Here is a 25,752-nt window from a genome sequence, read left to right as displayed (position 1 = left end):
GGAAATGGAAGTTTTGAGAAGATGCAAATGTACAACAAATGAACTTTAGTTTACCTCTGGAAGTTCTTTTCTTTCACTGGATTTCTGCTCTATTGGAGCAGAATCCGGTATGTGTGAAGGGCCAGTCCCCTGACTCTGCACAGAGAAAACATAAAGAAATACTCCAGAATGAGAAAGAAACCTAATTTCTATCCTTTATTTGCATAAAAGATGAAAATTTTCCATAAAATATGTGGATCTCAAATATCTCTATGCCAAGCATTACATCTCTGAGCTGATTGCCAATGTAAATGAATAGAAATGAACTTCAGTTTACCACTTGAAATTCCTTATGCACTGAAGAGAGAGACTCCATTACAACTCCAGATATGGCCTGAGGAATATTCTGTGGGACAAATTGAGATGGTTGCACATTTGGACTGCTTGAGGGCACAGGAGAAGTAGATTGAATGGCAGTATCTGAGAATATATAGCACTGAGGATGTGGAGTGTCTTTCTCTTGTTTCATCCGATTAGTGTTGGTAGAGGAACCAACATTACTAGTAGCCAATGACGAAAAGGCACTAATTAAGGAAACTTTTGGACTGGGAAAAGTGGAAGTAGTGGATGAAGTCGATACATTGCTTAGTTGTGTAGCAGGAGAAACGCCACCACTGCTAGGTGTCCTAGGTATGTTAAGGATTTCAGCAGTGAGCACACCACCAGTACTCGGTTCCTTTGACACAATGTCCATAGGTTTAACCGCAGGAGCTACAGAGTCCAGGTTTTTGGCATTTGAAGCAACCTTTGCTCGACTTCTCGGAGTAGGACAGTCAATGCTCGCCGGATTATTAGAACATGGTGAACTTGCTGGTTTTGAAAAAAAATGACTACTGGATTTTGGTGATTGTTTTGAAGAAGGCCCAGGTTCAGAACTGATATTAGCTGGGTTTTCTAAAGTGTGCGTTTCATTTCCCATAGAATTTAGGCTTCTAGGTTCCGTATAATGTGCATCACTGTGCCTTGGTTTTGTCGTAGATTCAGTCCTCTGCAATTAACATTTTTACTAGAATCAGAGGAGACACATTCCAGAAAATTATAGAAAGATGCTAATAAACCAATTCTAACACGTATATCACAATGCAAGCCATGAGGATTCATCCATTTATGCAACCTGAAGTTGTAAAATAACAAGATAAAGAACTTTCTAAAAGGCATACTTATAGAAAAACCATGACAATAAATAACTTAGAAAATACTTGGTAAACACCAAATATAAAATAACACAAGAAAAACATACTTCTACTCTAACTGTTAAGAATGATGTACAAGCTAAGTACATAACTTAAGAGAGACTTACTTGCATAGGACTAGGCCTATCGCCATCTTTAAGAGCTTCACTTAGTCGCAGAGAGGGGATTCTATCCAATATATCCCGAAGAGAACACACCTCTCGTGGCCTGGATGAATATAGCGCAGTATGTTGGTTTGAGAGCCTTCTCTGCAGATTGTATGTCTTTGGAGTTCCAGATATATCATCACCAAATCTATCATCAACTACCTCAAAGTAAGTAGAAATTCTCTTATGATCATCATGCTTTTGAGATTCTTTACCATTTCCAAGATTTCTTCTTTCATCATAACTGTTTCCTGATTCACTATCATCATTTCTTCCACTGAATCCAGATCTCTCAATGCTGTGTTGTTCATAGGTACCTGAATAAAGCATTCTATGAAGATCACTGCGATCACTGTTTTTTTGAGATTCTTTACCATCTCCATTATTTCTTCTTTCACAGTAACTGTCTCCTGAATCTGATTTATCGCTACTTCCACTAAATCCAGATCTCTCAATGCTGCTTTGTTCATAGGTATCCGAAAAGAGCATTCTATGAAGGTCACTGCAATGAACGTGTTTTTGAGATTCTTTACAATTTCTATTATTTCTTCTTTCCCCACAACTGTTTCCTGAATCTCTTTCAGCACTTCCTCTACTAAATCCAGATCTCTCAGCACTGCATTTTTCGAAGATCTCTGAAGAAAGCATAATATGAAGGTGACTGCGATCACCATGATTTTGAGATTCTTTACCATCTTCAATATTTCTTCTTTCCCCGTAACTGTTCCCTGAATCTCTTTCATCACATCTTCCACTAAATCCAAATCTCTCAACGCTGAGTTTTTTTAGGATCTCTGAAGAAAGCATATTACGAAGGCCATTGTGATTGGTAAAAGAATCTTCCCTGTCATCCTATGCAATATGTCAAAGAACAGTTCTTCAGTAGATGATGTTGCGGAAGACGGCTATCGGATAGAGCAAAATCACAACTGATAATTTGAGAAAATAAAAATGAAGATAAAAGAGACACAAAATTTACGTGGAAAACCCCTAAATAATATAGGGTAAAAACCACGGGCAACGGTAGAAGAATTTCACTATGAGAAAATAGGAATTACAAATTCTCTCTATCTACCAAGGAGAAAACAATGATAATTCTCTCTTGATAAAAAGGAGAAACAACTCTCAAGAAACTCTCTAAATTCTCTAGTATTGGAAGAAAGCTAGAATGCTTTGGGATGATTTGAAGCTAAATGAGCTAGGGTATTTATAGTTGAAACCTAAGGGCTAATCTTGTAAATACCCTAAAGTACAATGATTAAATGTTGTAATTATCCCTTGCATAATTCAACAAAAATAATAATAAAAAAACAAAAAATCAGCAGCCTAGCAGCCGGCTGCTTTTGATTTTTCCACAATCTCCCACTTGAAGATTTGATTGGAACAATCATATCTTCACACCATTCTTTCTACCTTGTACCATCATGTTGCTTACGTCTCTGACAGGCCACAAGAGGATTGACACCAGGTAAATTTATCAGCGTTGATTGCCTTCGTCATGAAATATGCTATGTTGTCTTTGGTATGGATCTTCTGCATATCTACCGTTCCTTCTTCAACCTTTTCACGAATGAAATGGTACTGAACTCGTATGTGCTTTGTTCTTGAATGAAATGCTGGATTCCTTGCTAGATGCAAGGCGCTTTGACTGTCACAAAACAGAGAGACATACTCTTGATTGTGCCCAAGCTCCTCCAATAGCATCTTTAACCAAATTGCTTCTTTACTGGCTTGTGTAGCTGCTACATATTCTGCCTCTGTTGTGGATGTAGCCACAACTGACTGCAATTTTGAAACCCAGCTTACAGCTCCACCAGCAACTTTGAACACATATCCTGTAGTAGATTTGCTTTTATCCAAATCCCCTGCATAGTCAGAATCTACATAACCATTTATTAGTAAGTTTGATCCTCCGTAACATAATGCAACATTTGAGGTTCCCTTGATGTATCTTAGGATCCTCTTTACTATATTCCAATGCTCTTTGCCTGGATTCGCCATGTACCGACTAACCACTCCCACTGCTTGTGCAATGTCTGGTCTTGTGCATATCATAGCGAACATTAAACTTCCCACTGCTGATGCATACGGTACTCGAGACATCTCCATCCTCTCTTCTTCACTGCTAGGACTCATACTGGAGGATAATTTGAAGTTCATAGGAAGAGGAGTAGAAATTGGCTTACAATCTTGCATGTTGAATCGTGACAATATCTTCTTCAAGTAATTCTTTTGTGAAAGCCAAATCTTCCTATTACTTCTGTCTCGGTGAATTTGCATCCCTAGAATCTTGTTTGCTGATCCCAAGTCCTTCATTTCAAATTCCCTAGCCAGTTGTGCCTTTAATTCTTCAATATGATCTTTGTTGGGTCCTGCAACCAACATGTCATCCACATACAACAGCAATATAACAAAATCGTTATCACCAGACCTCTTGAAATAAGCACAAGGGTCTGCATTAAGTCTGTTGTATCCAAGGCACATAATGAAGGAATCAAATCTCTTATACCAACACCTCGGCGCCTGCTTTAGACCGTACAGAGATTTGTTCAACCTGCAAACCAAGTTCTTCTTTTCTTTTTCTTCAAAACCTTCAGGCTGGAGCATATAAATCTCTTCTTCAAGATTTCCATGAAGAAAAGTTGTTTTAACATCTAGCTGCTCTAGATGTAAGTTCAATGTAGCACACATTGCCAAGAGTACTCGAACTGTTGTTAGTCGAACCACAGGAGAAAAAATTTCATTGAAATCAATACCTTCTTTTTGAGCATATCCTTTGACCACCAGTCTTGCACGGTACCTCTCCACTTGATCGTCAACATTTCGCTTGATTTTGAAGACCCATTTGTTACCAATTGGCTTCCTTCCTTGTGGTAGTGGCACAAGGTCCCATGTATTATTTTATGAAGGGCTTCGATTTCTTCTTGCATCGCCATCATCCATAATGAAGCATCTGAGCTGTTTATTGCCTCCTGGTATGTTGATGGCTCACCGTCCTCTGTTAAAAGGCAGTATGCAATATTACCTTCTATAACATAATCTGAGTGCCAATTGGGACGTCTTCTCACACGATCTGATTGACGAGTTATTGGAGCTTCAGAACTCTCTAGTTCTTGTTCATCATGAGCTGGTTCTGCTTCAGAAGAATCTCCTTGTTCAACCTCCTTTTCCACATGTATATGAGTAATCTCTGACTTTTCAGCGCTAGCATCGTCTTCTTTTCTTTGTAGCTTATCTTCTACAAAGATAACATCCCTGCTAATGATCACTTTGCGGGCAGTGGGATCCCACAAGCGATACCCCTTTACTCCATCAGCATACCCCAAGAATTTGCATTTCCTGGATTTTGGATCCAACTTCGAAATTTCTTGGGAGTTGTACATCACGTACACAATACTTCCAAATACATGGAGGTTTGAATAATCAGCTGGTTTACCAGTCCACATCTCCATTGGTGTCTTCAGCTCTATTGCAGTTGATGGAGCTCGATTCACCAAATAACAGGCGGTATTGACTGCTTCTGCCCAGAATGATTTTTCTAAGCCTGCATTCCTCAACATTGCTCGTGTTCTTTCTAACAAGGTTCTATTCATCCGCTCTGCCACTCCATTTTGTTGAGGAGTGTTCGCCACTGTGAACTGTCTTTTGATGCCTTCTCTCTTGCAAAAGTCATCAAATTCTTCGCTTGTGTATTCTCCTCCATTATCTGTTCTGAAACACTTGATCTTATTTCCAGAATCAAGTTCCACCCGCGCTTTGAAGTTTTTGAAAGTTGCAAACACATCTGACTTCTTCTTAATAGGGTACACCCAACATCTCCTGGAGTAGTCATCAATAAATGAGACAAAGTATTTTGCTCTGCCTAGGGATGTGATCGGTGCTTGCCATACGTCAGAGTGAACCAATTCTAGAACACTTTTGCCTCTAGAATTTGATGTGTTGAATTTCAACCGGTGTTGCTTACTTGTTATACAATGCTCACACAAAGGAAGTGATACCTTTGTTAAGCTGGGAAGTAGCTTTTGCTCCACAAGGACTTTCATTCCTTGTTCTGACATGTGTCCAAGTTTCTTATGCCATAACATTGCAGAATCTGAACTACATGAGGCAACAGAGGCTTCTGCTTCTAGCAAAGTCTCTCCCTTCAGCATGTACAAGTTTGCAGCTATCTTTTCGCCTTTCAGCACCACAAGCACTCCATGGAACACCTTCATGATTCCTTTATGTGTTTCAATCTTGCTTGCATTATTATCCAACAATCCGTAGGATAATAAATTTTTCTTCAGGCCTTTCACGTGCCGTACATCTCAAACAACTTTAATTGTTCCATCATACATCTTCAATTTGATGGTTCCCACGCCAACGATATCTAAGGCATGATCATTGCAACTATAGACAGATCCTCCTGAGACAGGTTCATAATGATGGAACCATTCTCTTCTTGAGGTCATGTGATATGTTGCTCCTGAATCAATGAGCCATATATCTGCAAATCTTTTTCTGCCTTCCACGGTAGTTGACGCTTCACAGCATAGAGCATCTCCATCATCTGAAGTGTTTGCGGTATTGCCTTGTGGATTGGAGTTTTTATTGAGACTCCAACAATCCTTCTTCAAGTGACCCTTCTTTCCACAGTGGTAGCACTTTAAATTCTTTTTGCTTCTGGACTTCGATCTACCATGTTTGTGACTGCTGCTTTGGCCACGTTCTGTTGATCTCCCTCTCGTCGTTGTCAACGCTTCTGCTTGTTGCAGATTTACTTGTTTGTCTTCCTTGTTCTTGCGCCGATTTTCTTCTTGTAGAACAGCAGCTGCAACGTCATCGAAGACTAGACTGGTGACATTACTATTTGTCAAGTTGATGATGAGTTGATCATACGAATCCGGTAGACTTTGAAGTAGAAGTTCAGCACGTTCTTGTTCTCCTATTTTACAGCTTAAGGATGTAAGCTGAGAAAATAAGGTGTTCACTGTATTTAAGTGCTCTGTCACTGAAGTAGATTCTGACATACGGAGAGTGTACAATTTCCTTTTAAGGAAAATTTTATTGTGCAACGATGTGGCCTCGTACAATTTGGTGAGATGATCCCATATCTCCTTAGCTGTCTTCTTCTCCTCGATGCTTGACAATACTTCATCTGCTAATGCTAGATGAAAGTTTGCCATAGCATTTCCGTCCATCTCGTTCCATTTATTGTCATCTGCGAAATCCACCGGCCTTTCATTGATAGCCGCTAGACACCCGTCTTTCCTCAGGATGACCTTCATCTTCAATTTCCACAGTGAGAAATTTCTCCCATTGAATTTTTCAATATCAAATTTCGTTGTCATAGCTTCTATTACGGATAACTCCCACTATTTCACTATCGTGAATAGTTCTCTGGAACCTTCAAAGAATGGGTAATACCTTCTTACTTTCTTATGTTGGAGGATCCACCTTTTGGTGGCAACCACAAAGACAATAAGCAGATATTACACACTCTAATCTAGCTCTGATACCAATTGTTGCGGAAGACGGCTATCGGATAGAGCAAAATCACAACTGATAATTTGAGAAAATAAAAATGAAGATAAAAGAGACACAAAATTTACGTGGAAAACCCCTAAATAATATAGGGTAAAAACCACGGGCAACGGTAGAAGAATTTCACTATGAGAAAATAGGAATTACAACTTCTCTCTATCTACCAAGGAGAAAACAATGATAATTCTCTCTTGATAAAAAGGAGAAAACAACTCTCAAGAAACTCTCTAAATTCTCTAGTATTGGAAGAAAACTAGAATGCTTTGGGATGATTTGAAGCTAAATGAGCTAGGGTATTTATAGTTGAAACCTAAGGGCTAATCTTGTAAATACCCTAAAGTACAATGATTAAATGTTGTAATTATCCCTTGCATAATTCAACAAAAATAATAATAAAAAATAAAAAATCAGCAGCCTAGCAGCCGGCTGCTTTTGATTTTTCCACAGATGAATGCATCTTTGAGTTGACTGAACCACTAATTATTACCCTTTCAACTCAAACAAACATTTTTCGCAGGCCATGTTAAACTAAAATGATTAGCTTACCCTCTTCGGAGTCGAAGGCCAGTCAACAGTAGAAAGAATCCTATGAATTTCTCGCTTACCTTCTTAGAAATGGAAGGCCTGTCAACAGTACTCTTCTCACCAGAGTATCTTCTATCCACATACACATGCTTAATGAATTTCCCGAGTCCTTCAACATTACTGATACGAAGCATATGAGTTAGCACATTCATCATCTTCTCGAATTTCAACAATAAATTGAAACATAAACAGGATACATATTACCAGTTATCAGGAAGAGAACGGTGTCTCGAATCCAATTCTTTGAAGTAAACTTGCTTTGCATGCTAATACACAGATTGAAAAAAAAATTAAACCAGCAACACAGGCATCCGCCAATCCATGCATTAATCATATTTAAAAGTATTAGATATTCATCTCATGTTTTATGTTTCTTGGTCATGCAAATATCTCATAAGACGATCAACCATGTTTGGTAATTGATGATTAATTACCTCATTCCCCCCTTCACGAAGACCTTTAACATCTTCTGCAGTAAATGTGGACATTGACACTGATTTAACTCGATGTGAAAACTCACGACTACAATAACAATTAAAAAGAGTTAACTGAGTATGTATTTATTGTATTTTAAAGTAAAACAGATATTTGAAATCATAGAAAATACTTAACTGTATTCCACCACATGTTGAACAAACGAATGTCCAAAAATTTGTGCATACATATTGAGGTCCCTGCTCACAAGTTACATTCCTTGTGCTGTTTAGCGATTGCATATACACCACATACATACGTACATACAATAAGAAACAAGCAACCGAGACGAGGAGAAAAATCCATCCACTATTCAGAATTTTCTTAGTCTATTACAACGCACACAATCTGAAAATGCAATTATTCGAACCCGAGTCATCTAAAGAATTATATTCCTTTTAGCACTAATGCCACTCAATTGTCATTACATTTTCACTTTTTATAATATTATGTTTAGAAACATGGATTTAAAATTCTCTACTTAAATTGTACGTATAAAATAGTGAAAATCCAATATGATTATATATATGAATCCTAAGAAAAATATGGATTTCAAATTCAAAATTATGCATAGCTATTATAAATTCAGCATCGAGTAGGTATCTAACAAATCTATGAATTTGAAAAATAAACATAATTGCTTACACTAATTTCAAAATTAAACTCAGATTTTTCAAGTTCAAGTTTTCGAAACCCAACAATAAAAGAAAAATCCCGAGAGAAATTAAAAATAAAGTTAACCAATCAAAACGGGAAAAAAATAATGTTAAAAAGAAATCACCTGGCTATTGCAGTTGATACAACGGAGATTGCTGGGAAGCTTCATGAGGCTGCGAATGATTTTCTCGTTCTTCTCGTGTTCTTCAACTTTTCCCTTCATTTTTCTTCTAAAAGAGAACTGGCTTGCACTTGTTGCTGAAGAATGAAGCAAAAGGATGAAGAATAAATACCAACGAAATCGGTGAAATAGAAAATGTAAAAGAAAAACAGAAAATTGGTTAAGACTAAAAGGATTAAAATGAACGTTATAGCTAAACTAAGCAATAATTTATTTTTCTTTAACAATTTAAAGCAATATACAGGATGCATTTGCAACAATAAGAATAACTGTTGTACCGACGGGTCGGGAACGATGGCATTTCATTACTGGATTCTGCAGAGAAATTTTGAAACAGACTGCATGCATGCAAGGGGGAGAAGAAGCTAAAAGAACGACGCCGTTGAGCTGGCGGATAGTGACCGTTTTAACGGTTTTTTGTCATTGCCATTGAACTGATTCCGACTTGTGTAAGGAACAATAATTTGACCTCACTTTGATTTTATAGGGTAAACTTTAAAAATAGTGATCAATTTTTTAAGTCTTTCATTTTGATCATTGAACTTCTAAAATTTTCAATACAATCGTTGAATTGTTTAGGGTTGATTACCGGAATTCTCACTTTTCTTTCATATTTATTCATTTTTACTCACCTAATTCAAAAACATTATATTTTAGTCTATTATTGATTTATTAATTTTTAATCCCTTACATTATCAATTGTTACATTTTAGTCATTGACTTGTTAACTTCGATTAGTTTGATTATATGTCATGTTAGTGAAAAGAGGTTAATTTTTAATTTAACCCTTAACCTTTAGATATGATATTATTTGGTTCTGAACTTTAGATGAAATATCATTGTAATCACTAAACTTAAGATAAAATATCAATTTAACTATTAAATTCGACCTAAGTCTTTCATCAACAGCTGTCTCGATGTCGATCATCGTCGATTATTGTTACTGTTGTCACCATTATTATTGTTTATTCATTATTTTATTTTTAATTTATTTCTTTTTTGTTCTATTCGAAAGCCTTTCCCCTCCCGTGAGATTGGATTCCACCGAAAGTCAGAGACATAAAGGGTCACTAGGCAATAGTGCACGATCACCACAACGTTTCATCGACGACCACCAACGTCAGAAGACTAATGGTCACAATGACACTCAACTTAAAACAATGAAATCTCCCTAGTTTTCGAACTGACTGCCTTGGATTACCAGTAGATAATGAATGGTTATCCATGAACGACAGTGACGGAGAAGAGTACAAAATAATATAGGTCGTAATCGAGTCACTAATGGAGCACTAACAGACACTAGTAAATTCAATCGGAGTGACAACAAACAGAGTTAGCACAAGGAAATCCCGTAGCCAACTCCAAGATTTCCATCAAGCAAAAGATTTTAGTTAATTATTTATTTTATTGATTATGTCCCCCTAAAATTTTATTTATGCATATCATATATGAAATTTTTATATCAATATATGTTAGTCCAACCTAAAAATATATTTCTGGATCCGAGCCAACAAAATGATTAATTCAATCATGACCAAATATAAGGGCCGAACGAACTTGGCAACTAGGGATGTTGTGGACAAGCTGCCTAAAGAATGGGGGAATCACGGCCACTTTAGAAGGCCAAACCGATGCCCATGGTTTCCGCGAGGCTTCTCTTTTTAATGGAGAATTTGAAGTGAAAATCAGTAGTTGATGCAGCAATTTCATGCACATGCGAATCTATTGAAGGTGATGAATATAAATCTTCTTCCTCATAATAAAATATTTAAATTGAAGTTACGGCTACATTTTTAATTGTGTTGTATCTATCACGATTGCGAATATTATAGGTGTCATGCGATCATTGCAAATATCGCAATTATACAATAATGATTTTAGACGGCATTGCTACCACTATATATAATCACTATTCTAATAACGGATTGCTTATTTAGATCCTTCTCAGAACTACTGTAACCGGATTCTTCCTCGTGCACTGCTGTTTAAGGTGTTAAAGGGTTAGAGCTTGAATTGCTTTCACGACCCTGTTCTTCAAGAAAATCAATGAAGGTCCCCATTTGGACACCATTCTATTCACCAAAGCTTTCATTTTCCTTTCCAAAGCTTTCGTTTTTCTCAGCCAAATTCCCCATTTCACCTTTCTTCAAAACTAAGTGAATCACAAACGACAGAGTTGTTAACGACCAAATGTGACATCTTTACAAATTACAATAACGATTTCTAATAATTTAATAATTTATTTGTTACGAAACGATAATATCAATTATTATTTCATTACTTCTAAAATATTAGTCTTGGAAAAGAAACTACTTATAATTTAATTACTATTTATGTACTTCACTCAAAACTACAAATATTTTAGAATACAAAATAATGAAATCAAAATTTCAGTTTTTTTTTCGACAGTCTGGAGCATATAATGAAAAACTTTTAGTTGATACATTTGTTTTTAAGTTGTAAGTTTAGGTAAAAATCTTTTAACTCTCCCTAATACAAATTGTTTAAAAAATTTCAATTTCCTTGAAACCACAAAGAAGATAGCAAGCAAACAAATCAAAAACACTTTCCCCTAACAAACATAAATCAGTAATCGGGTCTGAGCCTCTCAATTATGAACGATAGAAATGTTGCTGGGATTGTGGAGGCAGTTTCAAAATGATCCAATGGTGGTGCCATCAGATCGGAGGGGTTGTGTAATTCGGCTTAGTTTTGTTCGTATCGTTTTGAGTTCGTTTCCGGGGGGAAATAATTGAAGGAGAGATTCCCTTTAGGACGATAATCACTCGGAAGTGCTGGAGGAAGGAGAGCACGGCGAAAGGAGGGTTTCAAGAGTAAAGGGACTTTGGTGTAACTGTTACTCGGTTTAACCGGTTTCCTCTTTTTTTTTCTTCTTTCTAATAACCAACGGTTTTGGTTTTAGTTCTTCTGTTTTTTACATAGCTGTAACTTAGGGTTTTCATTTTAGAATGATTCTATAAGGACTGCCGGAGTAGTATCTTCACCTCCTCCGCCGCGGCGTTCACTCACCACCATCGGATAATAACAAAGCTTATATCGAAGCAAATGAACGGTAGAGATTCAAAGGAGGACAAGGAGGAACATGAACAAGTTATGAGCGAGGTTCATCTCGGATGTCCACCTGGCATCTTCGGTCCTCACATTTCCCGCTTCACCATTTGCCTGCCTTCTGGTACGTCAATTTCTTCCAAATTATCATTTTTTTTTCTTAAATCAGAGCTTTCTAATTTTGTTTTCTTTTTATTTTTAAATTTATTCAGGAGTTGAATCCAGCAGATTCAATGGACTCTTCAAAGACCAAGAACCTTGTACGGACCAAAACATTAGCTTCGATGAAGATGGCGACTTAGTTTTACCAAGAAGACGCCGTTAGTAGCCAATTAACTTCAATTACCTCGAAGATGCTTTTATTTTCATTATTTTTTTAATTGTTTCTGTTTAACTGACAGAGATTTCTCGGCGTTGTTTTACTATGAAAATCCAGCATAATATCACTTCATCCATTCCTAGTGTTGGTTTGCAGGTGACCCTTCGATTCTTTTGTTGTTTATCATTCCATTTTTATAAGCCATTAAAATAGGTATTATAAGCTAATGCTTTATTTTTTGTAATTTTTTAATCCGTTTCTGTTTCTCAGGTATGGAAAGCTGAACTAGTTTTGTCGGATTTTGTGTTACATAAGATCTGCACTTCAATGGAGTTCCATGGCATTGTCTCGTTAGAGCTTGGTGCTGGAACAGGTATATCGTGTGCTTAGTGCTTAAAAAGACACATATATCAGTGTTATCTGTTAAGCATGCGTTTATGTTGAATCCAGAAGTTACCATGCTTGTTATCAAGATCAAGGTCATGCATTCCCCAAATGGCCTGAACCTTTCAAAGTTTCTGAACCTGCTTGTGGGGAGTCATTGCATATGTTGTAATTGAAGTTGCTGACTTTTAGGCTTTTGGAGAAGTTGGACCTATATTTCTCGATTTATGGATATGTCCAGCTGAGGAATTCTCGACTGGAATGTGCTTGCTAGTTCTGTTAACTCTCTCATCATTGCATTAGTGTACAAGTCAGTTGCTTCTGGGGAGTCATAACATGCATATGTAGTCGTTGAAATTGCCAACTACTAGGCTTTTGAATAAGATTGACTTATGTTTCTCGCTTTACGAGTGTGTCCGGTTGAGGATTTCTCAACTGGAATGTGCTTGCTAATTATGTTAAACTCTCTCATTATTGCATTAGTGTACAAGTCAGTTTCTTATGTTTGATAATAAATTCGATTTTATGAATAATAAAATTGGGAAAACTTGTTCAATGTGTTTTGGGGCATGTCCATTATATAGCTTGGACAATCTAACAAGGCCAAATCTGAAACATTAGTACATCTAGTATGACAGGAAATCTTTGCACTGTCTTTACCAGGGCTTGCAGGCATGCTGCTTGCACTTGCTGCTAGGACCGTGTTCTTAACAGGTGAGACTTGCTATTATTTATCTGCTGGGTTGCTTTGCCGCGTTGGCTTATTTAATTACCTGTTACTCCAGTAGTCCAGTTTGCTTCAACTGCTTTGGTTCTGCGTTTCTACTGACAGACCACGGTGATAAAATCCTCGAGAACTGTCTTAAGAACGTTCAACTTAATTATGGAGTCCTTAAACATCGAAATGTAATTTATGTGCGCGAACTTGATTGGACTCATCCTTGGCCTCCTAAAGATAGTTCAGACCATGCATCTCAAGAAAGGTGATTCATATGGTTTCAGTGCTGGACTTGTTTTAAAATCTAGAAGTATTTATATTGTTTCCAATTAGGATTGCAATGTATTTATTTAATAGAGGAAATAAGAACTCAATCGTTCAAATTTTAAATGGTTAAATTCAGGTTTACATGGAGCTCATTTGAACTTGAAGAAGTCCAGAAAGCTTCTCTGCTTTTAGCTGCTGATGTTATTTACAGTGATTATCTTACAGATGCGCTGTTTGGTATCCTTGAAAGAATAATGTCACAAGGGTCTGAAAAGGTTGGTTAACATTGGTAGAATAGTGTATAGTGTAGGTAATAATACACAAACGGATTTTACTAATGAGTGTCATTGTTAAAAATCTCCTGTTGCTTTTGTATGTTGCATGATTTAGGGTTTTTGGATCCGCCCCATAGTTTACTTTTTTGGAGCTGGTATTGAACATGTTATCATAGGCAGAAAATTCAAAAGAATATCGCAAACTCTGTGACTTATCCACTTCTGATGTTTTATCTGGGTGAATTTCAATTGCCTGTGCGTTTTGAGGCAATGAACTGTGTTCTATTACCTGTACACGTTAATATATATGTTAAAATTTTCTAGCAATTAGTGATTGCAGCACCCATTGTATGCATATCTCATTTCTTAAATGTCAGTCCTCATTCTTATCTTCCTAGATTGTGTTCTTTGAAGTCCCTTGTATACCAATGGGACAATCAACTGCATTCCTCTGGTTTTCAGGTGTTATATTTGGCACTGGAAAAGCGCTACAACTTCAGTCTTGATGATCTTGATATTGTAGCAAATGGTTATTCAAAGTTCAGAAGTTACACAAAGGAAGACAGCGGTAGGTATCTTACAATGCAAAAATATATATTGCACGATAAGTTTCTTGTCTTTTGGGTTTTTTCTCTCCTGACGTGCCATTATATTTGATGATGCAGAATGTGAAGGTCTTGAGCCTGGTTCCTTGCCTTGTTTTATGGGTAGGTGTATCGATATTGCAGAAATTCCTCAATATGTGGGGGGATATGACCGTGGAAAGGATGTTGAGCTTTGGGAGATTAGATACAACAAAGACACTGCTTTAATGCCTTGTTAAAGTGAGTGACCAATTATCCCAAAAGCTCAATCCGGTAAGAAAAGGACTAACTATTGTATATAAGTTTCACAAAGCTCCCCACAACTGTTTGCAATTACAGGCCAATAGTTAGGTAGATAGTTGATTCATCCCTTGTTTAGGATGATCAAAAGCAGTTTGTTGTTTCTGGAAACATTACTATCTTTGCTAACTTATATTCATATATTCAGCAATGAACTCGGTAGTTCCGGATATCAGAAATGAACATAATGCATCGCATGAGTTGCAGTTAAAGCTGGAAGATACTTATCTGTGTTTAACACTTACGTCTAAGTAACATCGCTGAGGCTGCTGAGTTGAAATAGGACAAAGTGTATATGCAGAAAAAAGGATGATATACAATGCATTAAAGATGTTAAAATCAAAACCGGAAATCATATACAAAAAAACTTATACTTAATTTTTTGCCACTTTCGAACAATGTGACATTGTTCTTGAGGTTGTATCATTGTGTGATGTCGCGACGTCGTTTTAGACAATGTTGTGTTATTACTTTTTAAAAAATTGAAACAATGTTGCGACCTATTAAAAACAACGTCTCGTTTGAATCGCAACATTTTTCCATATAGATGACTCTTAGCGTCTCTATTCCCACTTTGATCCTTTGTTTTTCTTGCATTTGCTTGCTTAGCTGATAAATCATTAAATTGAAAAGTAGTGCTCTATTTCAGAAATATAGAAAAGTTTAATGAAAAAAGAGAAATATAGAAAAGTTCAGGGGGCTTAGCTCCTGCTATTTTCCATTTTGAAGTGGAGCTAAGGATTTCGTGGCTCTGCCAATGGGTATATTAGCTTCTAAGATAACTCCACACGCTGTTTTCAACGCGACTCACGCTCCTAATTTTCAACATTTTTTAAAATCCTGTTTTATATATAAATTTGTATATCTTGGCGAATGAATTTTTTATGCTAATAGAAGTTGTTAGTTTTATTAAAAGACAAGAAATATTTAAAATTTTAAAAAATTTACAATTATAAATGTAAATTAAATATATAATAAATACATAACTATATAATCATTAACATAATACATTACTCACTTAAAATCATACAAGGACCATAAAAGAAAAATATTTAAAATTCGTCCAAAAAACTTGAATAAAAGATAGATACAAACAAATATTGCAAATCAGAGTCAAGCGCGATGAGAAAACTATCTCTGAACGCAAATCACATATTCATATCTAATATGATGGTTCAAAATATGAAAAAATATGTTTATTTGTTATCTTGTTGATATTTTTTGCTTTTGATCTTTGGATTTGATTTTGATACGTGGCTTGTGTTCGTAGATAGTTTTCTGACGATAATTTATTCTAATTTGTGGTTGTTAATGATTTTTCAATAGTTTAAATTTTTGTTATGGTTTTTTTGTCAATGCAGACAGATTTACTTGTATCTATTTTTTGTTCAAGCTTTTTAGATTAGTTCTAACGGTTTTATTTGCATAAAAAATAAGTAGTGATTTGACTATAATAGAGGTTAATTAACTTAAGGAAAAGATAATAATTAAATTAATAAAAATATAAACATTGAGGACTAATTTGTGATTATACCGGAAATAAAAAGAAGAAAAATAGCGCGTGGGAGTTTGTGAAACTGGTAATATCGCGCTACTTGTATTTTCTTTGTTTCTTAAAATATTAAAGAAATAGCCAGAAAAAAGGGTGGAGGGTATTTATTTCGATAAAAGCAGTGGCTGCGAAGCAAGAGAAAATAGCAAAAACAAAATGGCGACCAGTCTTCTGCTCTCCCCTCAGCCGCTGGCCTTTTCAAAATTCTCTGTTCCAACCAAAAACGTAGCGGTTAGCAGCCAAAGAGCAACGAGATTCGTAGCCAAAGCAAAAAACAACGACGAAAACAAAGACGACAAAGGCTTCACTCCGTTTAGTTTCGTCACCGATAATCCTTCCAGTCGCAGCGCCATTCAACTCCCCGAATCTCCCGCCGAAGATGGCAATGTTGGCCAAATGCTTTATGTGAGTTAATTTTAATATAGCGGACCTTTTACTTCTTCCATGCTAATTACATCTTTTTTTCGTCGCCTATACACTTATATTGTGTATTTAAAAGTCTGTATTATGTTAGTTTTGTTATGAAAATTTATGGGTATTTTTGGGTCAATTGCAGAGGATAGAAGACAAGGGAAAGGACTATGGCTCATACGTTAAGTCTGGAAAGCTTAGATGGTTTGTTAGAGAAACTGGTAAAGTTTTACATTTTCATGCTTCATTAGGCAATATACTTTAACTTCTCCAATTATTAAAGTTGCAGTGATTATTTTGTAACAGTTCGATAAATTTGTGACTATTTTGTAACTTTTAAAAGTTCAGTGACCAAAATGATCATCTGAGGATAGTTAAGTAACCCCTGGTGTACTTTACCCTATATTGTATAGTACGTAAGTTGGCTTTAGAAAGCTTTTGTTACCATTTGAAGTGACGATGGTTATTGATTTTGGTCATTGTAGGGTCACCTGAAAGCCGACGTGGGACGGTTGTGTTCCTACATGGGGCTCCAACACAGTCTTACAGCTATCGAGTTGTAATGTCTCAGGTTGTGTAGCTCACTCTTTTGTCTATACTTATTCCATTTTCTCTAAAATATTGCAGTTGCCTAGAATGAGCTTGCCCTAATTGAGGATTCCTTTTTTTTTTTGTTGCATAGATGTCAGATGCTGGTTTCCATTGCTTTGCACCTGATTGGATAGGATTTGGTTTCAGTGACAAACCACAGCCTGGATATGGCTTTGATTACACAGGTTTTTTTCAGTTATATGATAACCTGCTTTATATTATGGGATTGAATTTAGATGATATCATTTCGGCAAAAGTTTTAGAAGTAAATGCAATTTTTCTCTTTACGACTACTGTGTAAGGATACCTTTTTCTTGATCTGAGATGATTCTTTGAAATGCTAAATATTAATCTTTACAGAGGAGGAGTTTCATGAGGAACTTGACAAATTATTGGATGTCTTGGAGGTCAAGTCTCCTTTCTTTCTGGTGGTTCAGGTTTGACAATCTTTAGAGGGTCGTATCTTCACATCCATGTTAAACATGAGTGTCGAATGCCAGAAATCTATTTTAGCAAACTATGAAACTAGTGTCAACATTCTTGCATTCTCCTATGAACATTCTATAATTCTAGTAGTACATGTTAATTGTGCTATATATGTTCTATTATTTTCAAGATTTTTCCATGTATGGATGTTCTTTGAAAAATCATATCCATATACTCGTGTCTGGTGCTAACATCAAACATGATCACTTCAAGAAAAATTAAATATTAAAGCAATATATCATGTTGATCATAAAAATCTTTCATTGTTTATAAAAATGATGCCATAATCTAAGTTTTTGGTAGTTTACGATATATCTACATGCCTAATTTAGTTTCTGTATTTCCTTGAAGGGGTTTCTTGTAGGTTCATATGGATTGACATGGGCATTGAAAAATCCCGACAAGATATCGAAATTATCAATTCTGAATACTCCATTAACAGTTTCATCTCCCATTCCCGGATTATTCCAAAAGCTAAGGTTTGGATTTCATTCTATGAAAATGACTGCTTATCCTTCATTGTATTGTTCACATTTTATTGTTTTGATTCTTGGGCATGGGTTTTGAGATATGGCATTCTAAGGATCCTACGAATACTTGATTACTAATTTAAAATTCTTGACCTAGTTGATGTTATGAGTTGACCAGATACCAACTAAGTTGAAAATTAGAGAAAAAAATATTTTTTTACAAATTATTCTATTATATTTTAAGATTAGTTTTGTTGTTTAATTTTATTATAGGATACCTTTTAAAAAGCACTTTATTAAATAAAAGTTGATAAAACTTTAGCTCAAATGGCAAGGTTACTTATTAAATAAATTAAAGTACCAAATAATTTCGTGTTTCGTTTGTTTCTGACAGAATACCACTTTTTGGAGAATTTACCTCTCAAAATGCTGTGATGGCGGAACGCTTTATTGAAGCAGGTAGCGCGTATGTATCCAATATATCGCTGCTATTTTTGCAATTTTTCTACTGATATGTTTTAGCAGAATATTCGGTTCAATATGTTTTATACAAAAGCAATCTATTGAACCGGAAAAACCGGTTTAATCAGTAAAAAAATTGGTTTTTATATATTTTTAATCGATAAGACCATATAATCCAAATGTGCATTGATGTTAATTATTTATTATACTCAATACTTGTTTATCTTTTAGGGTAAAGTACACAAAGGTCCTCTGACTATAGAATATTGTTCTGTTGAGTTCCTTGACTATTAAAAATTACAAAATGTTTAATGGAAAAAGACGAGTTTGAAACATAATGAATAGTCAGGTGACCATTTTGTAACTTTTACTAGTTGAGGAACTCAACAAAGTAACTCCCTATAGTCGGGAAACCATTTTGTAACTTTTAATAGTCGGAGAACTCAACAAAATAGTATCTTATAGTCAGGGAATCATTTGTGTACTTTACCCTATCTTTTATTAGTAGTTTATTCTTTTTGAAGTTTCTGTATATGATCTCACTCTTACTCGTATTAGGATATAAGGTTAGAGATATAATTCTCTAAGAGCTCTTAAAATGTATGAAAACTATCAGAAAATTGAAAAATACCTATGCCGGACTCGTATTTATATCCGATACTAACATTTATGTCCTAGTAACGTACTCGACTTATGCATTCATTTCAAAATGATTTAACTGAGGGTTCATTTCGAATATCTTCTCCCACTTTATTCTATGGCTGGTTACAAGATTCATATTGAATATCTTGCAGCAGAAATTGTTATTTTTTTTTCCTTTTAATTTCTAAAGATGGAATAACAAATGTGTTTGACAGTTATGTGCTGAAGCTGGAGAAGGCTGATGTCTATCGGTTACCATATCTGGCTAGTAGTGGCCCTGGTTTTGGTTCGCATTTCCTCCTTACATTTACAATTTTTTTGGTCAATCAGTATCCGGTTAAATGCTTAACTTGGCATCGTAGTTCATATTTTGTTTTAAATCCGAGACTTGGTCCAATCAACCTTTAAGAGGTGACATTTAGCATGTCTAGAATTTTTTTTTAATAATATGAGGTGATTACAAGGTTGTATCTTTTCAGTTTTTTCTTGGCCTATTAACAACGCGCACACACCCTACAGACCAGTTGCTCCAATTCGGGTCCTCTAAAGAGAATAACATTTTCTTTTACCATTGAGGCCCCTCAATGGGTTCAGCAAGTCTGGATTTCAAATTCTAGCATTTACAACCCCTTATCCAGCCTAATCCGGGGTTATTCGAAAGACAATCCAATAATGCAAATAGTTTGAGATATGCATAGGATTAGAGTTTAGCCTTCTTAAGTTTAAAAGTTTAAATACCTATTATGGTGTTTCAGCATTACTTGAAGCAGCAAGAAAAATTAATTTCAGAGACATTTCCAGTCAAATAGCTGATGGATTTTCAAGTGGAAGGTACATTTTCTTCTTGATTCATATGATGCAGAAAAAAAAATCATCATTGTAAGCATATCTGCGTCCAGCACACTCGTGTCCGAGTATATTCTGCTTACAGTTCATTCAATTGTCCAGTTCGTAGCATATTATTTTATTATCTTTCAAGGCTTACAAATTGATGATTCTTCGACTTCAGATGGGATAAACCAGTTCTGATCGCTTGGGGTATGGCGGACAAGTATCTGCCTCAGTCGATCGCCGAAGAATTTCGAAAACAAAATCCAAACTCAGTGGAGCTCAAGCTGATTGAAGGTGCCGGCCATATGCCTCAGGAGGACTGGTAAACTAGCTTCATTTGCGTTATCAGTTTTCATTTCTGCACAATTTGTCTTCCCCTCAATAAATATTTTTGCAAATTAACAGGCCCGAGAAGGTTGTTGATGCTTTGAGAATGTTCTTCTAATTCCCGAGTCAATTGATCATCGAGTTTATTAGCACGTTTCTTTCCTATTCCTCCAAGGTAAGTAACATACAACGCTTGCTGTGTTTATATGGAAATATAATCTTTTAAGGATCTTCAAATATGTTAATTTTTTTATAAAATAAATATATTTATATTAAACACATATTTATATCTAACGCTCGTATTCGATTATTAGTAACCTTTTTTTTTATCATGTCGAAGCCTATTTTTTCTTGCAAATCTTTTGAATCTAAAACTAATTTTGTGTTTCCTGCAGGTATTTTACAGAATATATAGCAGTGTAATTTTCAGATAAAACTCCCAAGCCAAATGGTGTGTGTGTGTATATTATTGTATAAATATATAGAATAATTTATAAATTAATTCCTCGGTTGTTGAATATTACGATTTAGTCCCTAAATTTATGAAACATTACACATTAATCCTTAATTATTGCTTAGGGTTATTAATGGATTAATAAAATTAGTTATGTATACAATAATGTGATGTTATATATTTTAATTATAATTTTAAGTAATAGGTTTCGATTTTAAGTTAATTTACGATTAAGTCCATATTAAATCTATAGATAAGTTTGGGCGGGTAAATCATATGTTTTAAGCTCCCCTTGGACTAATTATTAATAGGGTAAAGTATAGTAATGGTCACTGAACATTTTTGAAGTTTGCATTTAGGTCCCCTAACTTTTAAAACTTGCAATACAGTCCCCTAACATTTATTCCGTTTGCAATATGGTCCCCCAACTTAAACCACCGTTAGAAATTAGGGTAAATTATATAAAAGGTTATTTAACTTTTCAGACACTTGAATTTAGGTCCTCCAACTTTTAAAACTTGCAAAACAGTCCTCAATTTCATTCTAAACCCCAATTTCCAAAGTAATTCAATTTCATTCTAAACCCTAAATTCCAAAATAATTCAATTAAATTCAATTATGTCAGATTTATTATTATTTAATTTCATCTTATTTCATGTGATACATATTTTTTATATAAATATAATAGTATAATTCTTATCTGTTGAAGAAATTTTTTAATTAAAAAAAGTAGTTAGGATATAGAAGAGGTTGAAAATAATTCGAATTTTAAATTTATAAAATGTTATTTTGAAGTATAAACAAAAGTGTAAACTACTAGGTTGACAACTTAACTATCTAGCCCTTTTTACTTTTGTCATCGATCTTTTAAATTTATCAATCATACAACATAATTATTTAACTGTTTCAACTAAGCCACTAGTCGTTACCAATTGATACAAATGATGAAGTGGCAGTTAAAAGGAATTGACATTATTATACATTCAGTCTTTATTATTTATATAATCAATTTGGTCCTAAATTAAATAGAATTTAATAAATTAATCATTTAATTAGGATCTAACATGTGTTAGCACATGATCATGACACGTGTCATTGGTGACACATGTCACCACCTAATTATTTATATGCTATCAATTTGGTCCTAAATTAAATAAAATTTAATAAATTAATCATTTAACCAGGATCTGACATGTGTTAACACATGATCATGATATATGTTATTGGTGACACATGTCACCACCTAATTAGAAGAAAATTAAGTTACAAAGAAGTAAAATTTGGGTCTTGGGCAAACTCAAACCTGAGTCACGCAAATGAAAGATACATGGTAGAGCCACTAAGCTAACACCATCGTTTGTGTTAAGAGATATGCAATAATACATATACTAATAGTATGACCGATGCTAGAAAAAAAGAATATAATGGAAAATGGAAATAATGAGATTTGAACTTCGGCAAAAAATTTGAAAGCAATAAATGATGGGAAAATATTATATTTTTTTACAATAAAAATATTATATTTGATAAATTGTTTGATAGATTTATATATTTTTTAAATATTAGTTGATACAATATTTTAAAAGAATAAATTTAAGATTTATATATTTTTAAACTAAATTTAATAATTATATTTTCATATTTATAATTCATGATTATATATAATCTTAAGTTGAGTATTTCTAATATAATTAATAATTTTAATTTATTATTAAAAATAAAATATTCAAAAAATATAAACGATTCATACATTAATATATGAATATATATTTTTTATTTATACATCTAAATATAAATATACATTTATATAAATATATTTTTATTCGTATATTGAAATATTTTGATTAAAATATAAACATATTTTAAATACTAATTTATACAAGAAAAATAAAATATATCAAAAATATAAATGATTCATACATTTAAATATAAATTGAATCATTTATATTTTCTATACATCTATATTTAATAAGAAACTAAAATTATTGGGGGACTGTTTTGCAAGTTTTAAAAGTTGGGGACCTAACTTCAAGTGCCTGAAAAGTTCAATGACCGTTTATATAATTTACCCTAATTTTCTAACAGTGATTTAAGTTGGGGGACCATATTGCAAACGGAATAAATGTTGGGGGACTGTATTGCAAGTTTTAAAAGTTGGAGGACCTAAATGCAAGCTTCAGAAATGTTCAGTGACCATTACTATACTTTACCCTTATTAATATTAGGAGATATTATATGTTCAATATAATAATTTTATTAATATGTGACTATTTACACTTAAGTCTATAAACTTTTAAAAAGCTTTAATTTAGTCCTCAAGTACGATAACACTTCTGAAATTATTAAGAATAGTGATAATCAACATGTCTAATATAAGGGATTTTATGTCTAATTTATGTTCAAGTAATTATCCTTAAAGTTTTAACATATGTGGTTAGATCATCAAACTTTTGATAAATTAGACATATAGTCCCTATGTGTGAATTCAACTAATAATTTGATAGTTTGATTATGTAATTTTGTTTAAAATTTGATAAATGTATGACTTGAAATTGTTTGATGTTAGTTTAAGTTTTGAGAACATCTCAGATCCACTTTCCATTCAGATTAAGGGTGTTACATATAGTGTAAGGAAAATTTCGATGGATTTTAAGCATGTTTGAAAGTTGATTTTGACCAATAGTTGCATTTGGTATCGATATTGAACATAAGGTATCGATATCAAATCAATAAGAGATATCAATACCATCATGAAGAGTATCAATATCTTTGGTCAAAATTAGAACTTGGTGTACCAATTTGGGATCGATGTGTGAATCAATATTGTATTAATGATATAAGTACCAAAGACTTAGTATCAGTATTCACTTAAGGGATCAAAATACTAGAAACTTGAATAAGCATCGATACATACCTATAAGTATTGATACTAAATCTTATAATATTGATACTAGTATGTGGTATTAGTGCCAGATTAAGGTTCGAAGTAGCTATTAAGTAAAAGTATCGGTACCATATAAAGAGTATCGATATCATTACGATGTTTGATGTTTAAAATATATTAAAGAGTATCAATAATAGAAATATCGATACCACATCGAGACTCAATGTTCCTTTTTAATTAAGAGTATTGATATCATATCTTCTAATATCGATATTGTATTAACACAATTTCGACACCTAAATAAGCATCGATACATACCTATAAGTATTGATACTAATTGATGCATGATCATTGATTGCCTACATGATCATACAAGTGCATTGGCCTACTTATTAGCTATGCAACTTAGATTGTTCATTATTTTCCTATAAGGTTGTTGGATCTTAACAATAATATGCCATTCCCAATGACTTAGCTCTCTGGCTAATAGTTGGATGTGATGATGCTTAGAGTCTCGTGAATTTTAAAATTTTCTATAAACCTATTAGTATTGGGTTATGTTCTAGTCTGTCAAATTATATAACAACGCATTTATTGACAAACAAGCAAAGCGTCATAACTTGTTGGAAAATGAAATTGGGGTAAAAGGATTTGTACAATGCATGTTTGTTTTCTCTAATATGTTACCCAAAGTAGGAACCTTCATTCATTCATATATCTGATGATCATTTAAATAGAAATTGTAATGATTCAAGAGCTTTCTTGATTAACTATTATTTGAAAATATTTTGAAATCCCAAGATACTTAGTCACTCAATTGATAATTTCCTTCTTTTTCCAAATCAACTTAATTATTATTTTTTATTTTTTAAGAAAAGATCAAAGAAATATATATATATATATAATGATCCACTGAACAAGAATAATTTACCATCTTTCTTTGCCTTTTCCTTCTCGAGAGTTTCCATTCTCTGTTTCATTACATTGTTTTCTTTTTCCAACATCATGCGCTGCTTTTCATAGAAAGAAACTGCTGGAGCTAGGACTGCCACTTTCTCCTAGAAATCCCACACCCAAATACACAAAATCCTTTATATTGAGATTAAATAAGGAGAAAATATAAATAATGAACATCCACCTCTTTCATAGCGATGTCTTTTTTGAGATTTTCAATGTATTCTGCCTTCTTCAACCTGGATTTCTGAGCTGAAACTCTATTTGCAAGTAGTCTAAAGAGAAAATAAAATGAAGTTAAAAAAAATCATTGCGCTATATAAAACATTAAATGCAGTATAACTATTGATAAATAAAAGGGAAGTGCACCGTTTAATCTTCTTAGGGTCCGTATCAGGGCCAAAGTTCTGACCCCATTTTCCATATTGAGTTGGATAGTGTGTCTCGGTTACGAGAGGTGAAGCTGATGATGAATCCCCTACTGTTCCTTTGTAGGAATCAATTCCCTTTCCATCAGCACCACTTCCATTGATTTCCAAGCACCCTTCTACAGTAATATTGGAGCTCGGCCCGACCCAATGAGACTTTTTCACAAAGGTCATGGAATCACTTGCTGATCTTTGGTGCAATAAGGCTCTAGGAGGTTGATTGGACAACAAGGACAATGTCGACTCCTCATTTTCAAGAGAAATTGAGCTTTTCTCAGTATCAGGGCTCAACATTTGGTCATTAGGAGTTGTAGATGTTTCATACTTTGAAAACATAGTTATATTACTTGAGCAATACACAACCTGCAAGGCAAAAAACTACAGTAAATATCTCTCATTTATCTCAATAACAAAGTCAAAAGCCACAAAATATGAAATTGATAATCAAGTTAAAAACCTTGAATTTTTTTAGATGACTTCTATTATCTTTATCCTATAGACATGGGTATTTATCGAGGTTAATTTCTCTATAACTAGTATGGTATT

General features: G+C 34.1%; 4 protein-coding genes across 8 annotated transcripts; 2 read left to right on the top strand and 2 right to left on the bottom strand.

The window, feature by feature from the left end:
• On the top strand, positions 1 to 20,652 carry LOC120160857 (cis-3-alkyl-4-alkyloxetan-2-one decarboxylase). Of its 2 annotated transcripts, XM_039171177.1 has the most exons (12): positions 1 to 29; positions 16,404 to 16,671; positions 16,823 to 16,898; positions 17,163 to 17,248; positions 17,360 to 17,453; positions 17,629 to 17,705; positions 18,106 to 18,233; positions 18,619 to 18,690; positions 19,544 to 19,614; positions 20,084 to 20,159; positions 20,338 to 20,481; positions 20,565 to 20,652. In XM_039171177.1, the coding sequence occupies exons 1-12, from the start codon at positions 22 to 24 to the stop codon at positions 20,602 to 20,604; spliced, it is 1,140 nt and encodes a 379-aa protein (XP_039027108.1). In that variant the 5' UTR covers positions 1 to 21; the 3' UTR covers positions 20,605 to 20,652. The 2 variants fall into 2 exon arrangements, with proteins under 2 accessions (XP_039027108.1, XP_039027109.1); XM_039171178.1 differs by lacking the exon at positions 1 to 29 and having other exon boundaries at positions 16,331 to 16,671.
• On the bottom strand, positions 46 to 8,840 carry LOC120160864 (probable ADP-ribosylation factor GTPase-activating protein AGD14). Its single transcript, XM_039171188.1, has 9 exons — positions 8,742 to 8,840; positions 8,099 to 8,160; positions 7,921 to 8,008; positions 7,691 to 7,752; positions 7,507 to 7,606; positions 2,101 to 2,230; positions 1,340 to 1,629; positions 317 to 1,027; positions 46 to 135 (listed from the first exon to the last, which is right to left on the bottom strand). The coding sequence occupies exons 1-9, from the start codon at positions 8,838 to 8,840 to the stop codon at positions 46 to 48; spliced, it is 1,632 nt and encodes a 543-aa protein (XP_039027119.1).
• Positions 11,320 to 14,941, top strand: LOC120160858 (methyltransferase-like protein 22). Of its 4 annotated transcripts, none has more exons than XM_039171182.1 (10): positions 11,321 to 11,662; positions 11,767 to 11,991; positions 12,080 to 12,187; positions 12,269 to 12,342; positions 12,457 to 12,559; positions 13,234 to 13,284; positions 13,403 to 13,553; positions 13,692 to 13,830; positions 14,293 to 14,398; positions 14,496 to 14,941. In XM_039171182.1, exons 2-10 carry the CDS (start codon positions 11,865 to 11,867, stop codon positions 14,651 to 14,653), a joined length of 1,017 nt encoding a protein of 338 aa, XP_039027113.1. In that variant the 5' UTR covers positions 11,321 to 11,662; positions 11,767 to 11,864; the 3' UTR covers positions 14,654 to 14,941. The 4 variants fall into 4 exon arrangements, with proteins under 4 accessions (XP_039027114.1, XP_039027113.1, XP_039027112.1 ...); XM_039171181.1 differs by having other exon boundaries at positions 11,321 to 11,671; XM_039171180.1 differs by having other exon boundaries at positions 11,321 to 11,991.
• Positions 20,653 to 24,386: 3,734 nt separating the features above from the next.
• LOC120160814 (basic leucine zipper 6-like) lies at positions 24,387 to 25,542 on the bottom strand. Its single transcript, XM_039171145.1, has 4 exons — positions 25,148 to 25,542; positions 24,963 to 25,053; positions 24,756 to 24,882; positions 24,387 to 24,391 (listed from the first exon to the last, which is right to left on the bottom strand). Exons 1-4 carry the CDS (start codon positions 25,540 to 25,542, stop codon positions 24,387 to 24,389), a joined length of 618 nt encoding a protein of 205 aa, XP_039027076.1.
• Between the last annotated feature and the right edge of the window lie 210 nt (positions 25,543 to 25,752).

This window comes from Hibiscus syriacus, unplaced genomic scaffold, assembly GCF_006381635.1.
Source record: "Hibiscus syriacus cultivar Baekdansim isolate YM2019G1 unplaced genomic scaffold, ASM638163v2 tig00111393_pilon, whole genome shotgun sequence".
Classification (NCBI taxonomy): domain Eukaryota; kingdom Viridiplantae; phylum Streptophyta; class Magnoliopsida; order Malvales; family Malvaceae; genus Hibiscus; species Hibiscus syriacus.
Note: the sequence above shows the minus strand (reverse complement) of the source record. Positions and strands in the feature narration are given on the sequence as shown.